The sequence below is a fragment of the Sitodiplosis mosellana genome, unplaced genomic scaffold (assembly GCF_009176505.1).
Source record: "Sitodiplosis mosellana isolate CC-2019 unplaced genomic scaffold, AAFC_SMos_1.0 Smas_scaffold_6181, whole genome shotgun sequence".
Lineage (NCBI taxonomy): Eukaryota > Metazoa > Arthropoda > Insecta > Diptera > Cecidomyiidae > Sitodiplosis > Sitodiplosis mosellana.
Genome location: NW_022601422.1, coordinates 136,960 through 141,702, shown reverse-complemented (window position 1 = coordinate 141,702; position 4,743 = coordinate 136,960). Strand labels below are relative to the sequence as shown.

The following is a 4,743-nucleotide window of genomic DNA, read 5'->3' as shown; positions in this document are numbered from 1 at the left end:
ATGTCTGTGCCAATGTGGCCTCACAAAGTCATGATATGTCTGATTATAAAATAATCAGAAATCTGAATCCATTGAATTGTGTTGTGCAAATTCAGTGATATGGCACATACATTTACGTAAATTATAAAAGAAACATCTGAATAAATACGAGTCTCTGATTCAGTGTAGGCGCACTCTCCCCTCTCTTTCTCTCACTCATTCACTCGATGAATAATACACGCGCTCACTATAATGGCATTGTCATGAGTGAATATTAAATAATAATGCATTACAAAAACACGTATTTTTGAAAGTAATTGCAACACTTTTTTCATTCAGAAAGATGATAAGTTCATGTTTTTTTAACAATTCAAATATAGGAGAAAAAAAACGGTTCATGATTTTACTAATTTTGTCAGCATTTATAGCTTGCAAAATAGACTGGCTTAAATTGCATGAAGTTTCAAAAATGCTAACTCCCAAGACGTTTTTTTTCGGGTTCAAAAAAGCATGTCTGTGATGTGCCTTTTCAGCTCAATACAATAACACTTGGTGCTGGCACATTTTGACGTTTTTATGGTTATCTTTCCAAGTTTGATGGAGATATCGACAGATATGTTCTTTTAGGCCTAAGACATTTTTTTTGGACAATTTGAGTTAGCATTTTCAAAACCTCATGCAATTTGTGTCTATTGCACAATCATTTGCCTCTAGGGGGTAGACACGAAATAACACTAGAAGAAAACTAGCAAAAATTGAGCATACTAGAAGTTAATAGAAGAATATTTGTGAAAAAAAATTGAGTGATCTCTCTTCCATAAGAATAGCATTGCCAGTGGTTTTTATATGGACAAATTCTTCCATTTAAAATATATTGCCAATGCTTTGCTTATGGAGTTCAAATGTTTTGTTTATAAAAAGTCCCGTTAATCCTTCCATAAGAAATGCATTGGCAATACTATACTTATGGAAGAAGCAATGGTAGATACTAGAAATACTAGCAGAATATTTAAAATTCTGCTTGTATACTAGAAAAACTAGAAGAAATTGAACGCATATTTGAACCGATTTGAACAAACTAGCTATGCTAGAAACTGGTGTCTAACCCCTGGATTTGCCTCCATTTTCATCTCTACTCGTGTAGTTTTTCGTAACATCTTTAACCATTTGGTCGACCAGCTTGTCTAAATCATACTTTGGTTTGCAAAAAAAAAAAGAAAATAGAAATTTTCTTAAAATTCGTTATTATTTTGATTTAAAAAATGTGGCAATGAGCTTGACTCAATTCACCTTTGGACACCAATTCCAATCGCGACGAGCATCTGAATCATCAAAGACTTGAGGCCATGAGTCGGCTAAAAAAATTTTTTTTAATGATTTCTCTCCGTAAATTATGAAAAATCAATTTTGTATGCATACCGATGTTTTGCCGGCTGTCAGGTTTATATGTTACTCGTAATTCAGGTACGTACTTATAGAGTTTTTCCACCAATTCTTCGGGCGTGAATGACATAGCTGTAACATTGTACACTCGACGTTGCAAACATTCATTCGGTGCAGTCATAAATTCCAAGAAGGAGCTGGAAAATGAAGTAAATCAATTGAATTGGATTTAACCATGCATTGGCCTAGATTCCTTCATTTCTGCTAATTGCGCCAGATTTTTTTCGTATATGTTTTTTTTTTGCTCTAACTCTATGTATCCATGGCCATTCTCATACTCCAAACTTACCGTAGGCAATCTTCGATGTACATCATTGGCAGACGAGTGTTAGGTTTCAAGTAACATTGATAGTGTCCATTGCGAAGCGCCTCATGAAATATTGCAACGGCATAGTCTAAACGAAATGGGTGTGATGGAGAGAGAGAAAAGTGTTCGTTTGTGAAAAATGTTTGCGATTTTTTCCCATTCATTTTGGTTTCCCAATTCGTCAAATTCTCATTGGGACCTGTGTCCACAACTGCAACAATTTAATTCAGCAGCAGCGACGGTGGTGTGTGTGTGTGTTTAGTAAAATACTCACCAGTCGTTCCTCCACCCGGAGGATCGCTACTGATAACACCTGGAAAGCGTAAGCAACGAAAATCCAAGCCAAATTTGTGATGATAATATTCGCCAATTAGCTCAGCGTGTACCTTGCTTACACCGTATATGGTTCGTGGTCGTTGGATCTGCAACAAACGCACATAACGATATGAAAACAAATGTGTGTGCAATGCGAACGTTCATTCGAAATGAAAATTGAAAGCTAAACGAATATATGGTTGTTTTTCGAAGAGCCTGGAAAAAGTGGTGGGAGAATTAGAAAGGATCAGGGAAGAGAGAGAGCGGAAGCGAGAGCGAGAAAGAGAAAAAAAAACGTGCTACCGTGTAATTCAAAGGAAGACGTGATCAAGAGATGCACAAAGAGTACAAAGAAGAAAAAAAATGCAAAATGACGTTACAGTAATATTAGGCGTTGGATTCCGAGGGCTGTCTGGCCCAAATGCACCAATCGTACTCGGCACGAATATACGTAAATTGTATTGCTTGGCCAATTCAATGACATTATGTACTCCTTCAATATTGACTCTGGAAATGTAAACAAACGCACACATGCACAAATATAATCAACACATGGCAATCATCTCTATTCTCGAATTGGGTCCGATTGGATGTGTTACAATGATGCACACCAATTCGAGGAAAAGAGAGAGAGAGAGAGGAAAAAAAACGAATCAAACAAAAAAACAAACCGGTGAACATGAAACTACATTACTAAATAATATTTGTAACATTTTAAGCGGAACGGAATAATTTGTTAAATACACGTACTGAAAATTGGACTCGACATTCAGATTTTATTTTACACCTTACCTAACAGCCAACGGAACATTTTGTTCCCCAATTGCGCTCAACAGTGCCGAAAAATGGATTATCCAGTCGATGCGATGATCGACAACGGTTTTTTGAAGACCCTGCAAATATTAACATTGCATTTCAATCACAATTGATTCAATGATATCGTTTGGATAGATAGTGAGAGGAGAAATGATTTTAAGTTTCAATGAAATGAAAATAAAAAAAATCGCCAGTGTCGCGGCTTTTTGTTTACTTTAAAGTCTAGGATATCAGCAAATATGTACGGTCCACCTTGTGTCAATGTTCGTGTTGGCTTTATAATATCTGATAAAATTACCGAATCTGCTCCGTATTTTCCTCTTAATAACTTTGCACATTCAATCCCCAATTGACCCAAACCACCTAAAATAAACACAAGAGGCAGCAGACAAAATCATTCACGACATTTTCTTCTTCTCTTTTTTAAAGTAAGACAAATGCAAATACTTGCCAGTTATCAAAATTTTTGGTGTATCGTTACACTCAACATGACTGGAATTGAATCGACTTTGTATCGGTAACACGACTGGATTGCATACAAATCTAAAATTATTTAATGATACAGCGAATTTTCGAAACATATTGCTTTTTTTCCGTATGTACAAAACAAAACTGTGAACTTGGTACAAAATCCGAGCAGAAAGAAAAACGAAATTAAAACAATGGAGAACAACTTGATCTCAAAATAAAAATTCAGCTATAAAATAGTGTTGCGGTCACTGTTCTTGGATTGTGAGTAATATTCTTCGGTCTTTCGTTGTAGAATACACTTTTGATTATGGAATAGATAACATTATATATCCAAATGATATGATTGTGCAGGGCGATTTAACTACGAAGAAACTTTACAATCAGCACAAAACTCACCAATTGCGTTTGGACAATTCGAACATGATACGATGTTCTTGTTGTGAAGCCAGTGACAAAACACATGATTTCGACTATATTGTTGCGCGTGTTCATCTTATAAAAAGAAGGAATTGCCATTAGCCCATTTGGTTAATTCAATCTCATCGAACTACTGGCATGGTGATGACCGCATTTTTCGCAGTGACAACTTCACACAAGTCACATCAATTGCGCGTGTAATCTTATTCAATTCCGTGAAAAGAAGTCATGCTGTCCATATGCTGATTAAGATTTGTTTAGAGCAATTGACCGGATACACGTTTAAGAGAGCAAAGAGACAATAAAGAAAAGAGGCCTGGCCACTCGTTCGGCCCGCATATTCCAATTCGCGTCACACTTGACGGAGGTCATCGTACATGCGCCACTGGTTATAATATACGAGACTATTACTCAAATTCGCACTTTCATTCGTTCCTGCTTTTTTACACCATTTAAATAGCTATTATATAACAACAGTGTCCGCTTTGACCGTCAGCGATTTTCTATTTGAAACAACAACAATTTAAATCCGTATCGCCCTCTTACAGCGATTCCCGTTTTAGCATTTCATCAATGTGGAATATTGAAATTTTGACAGTTCATGACATTCAATTGACTACTTCGAAAAAACTGCTTTGTGTTGCTACTCTTGAGATATTATTGGCGTTCTATGGATTCTCCATGCTTAATTCATGTGTGCCAATTGATGCCGGAGACGGCCAACGACGTTCATATGTTTTCGAATTGTTTTTTTTCTTCTTATGTTTCTCTGCAAAAGTGAATTCACACGGAAGTAAACGATTTTGTCACTTAATGTGATCGACTCAGGAACCATTTCAAATTGTTCATGTTTTGTTCCGTCTTTGGCTTTGAACTCAATAAAAATTAAATGTGTGAATCGTTACACGTGCTAGAAATTCGTTTATTATCCAGCATAATCCAATTCAAAGCGTTAACGATGAATTTGACGAATGCAATGAATTCTAATGATTTTG

The 4,743-nt window shown here is 36.1% G+C and overlaps 1 protein-coding gene across 2 annotated transcripts; it reads right to left on the bottom strand.

The window, feature by feature from the left end:
• Window positions 1-283: 283 nt before the first annotated feature.
• LOC129576142 (L-threonine 3-dehydrogenase, mitochondrial) lies at window positions 284-3,789 on the bottom strand. 2 transcript variants are annotated; one of them, XM_055460740.1, is made up of 9 exons: window positions 3,312-3,789; window positions 3,075-3,223; window positions 2,837-2,937; window positions 2,425-2,551; window positions 2,004-2,151; window positions 1,712-1,817; window positions 1,399-1,559; window positions 1,270-1,334; window positions 284-1,173 (listed from the first exon to the last, which is right to left on the bottom strand). In XM_055460740.1, exons 1-9 carry the CDS (start codon window positions 3,439-3,441, stop codon window positions 1,081-1,083), a joined length of 1,080 nt encoding a protein of 359 aa, XP_055316715.1. In that variant the 5' UTR covers window positions 3,442-3,789; the 3' UTR covers window positions 284-1,080. The 2 variants fall into 2 exon arrangements, with proteins under 2 accessions (XP_055316715.1, XP_055316716.1); XM_055460741.1 differs by having other exon boundaries at window positions 3,159-3,223.
• Between the last annotated feature and the right edge of the window lie 954 nt (window positions 3,790-4,743).

What these genes read in the sequence shown, in the direction of transcription:
- LOC129576142 (XM_055460740.1), bottom strand. Translation starts at nt 3,441, where the DNA reads ATGTTTCGAAAATTCGCTGTATCATTAAATAATTTTAGATTTGTATGC. An exon ending in CTGATATCCTAGACTTTAAA is followed by an intron (nt 2,938 to 3,074) that starts GTAAACAAAAAG and finishes TAATATTTGCAG; the next exon opens with GGTCTTCAAAAAACCGTTGT. An exon ending in TCCGGGTGGAGGAACGACTG is followed by an intron (nt 1,818 to 2,003) that starts GTGAGTATTTTA and finishes CATTTCGTTTAG; the next exon opens with ACTATGCCGTTGCAATATTT.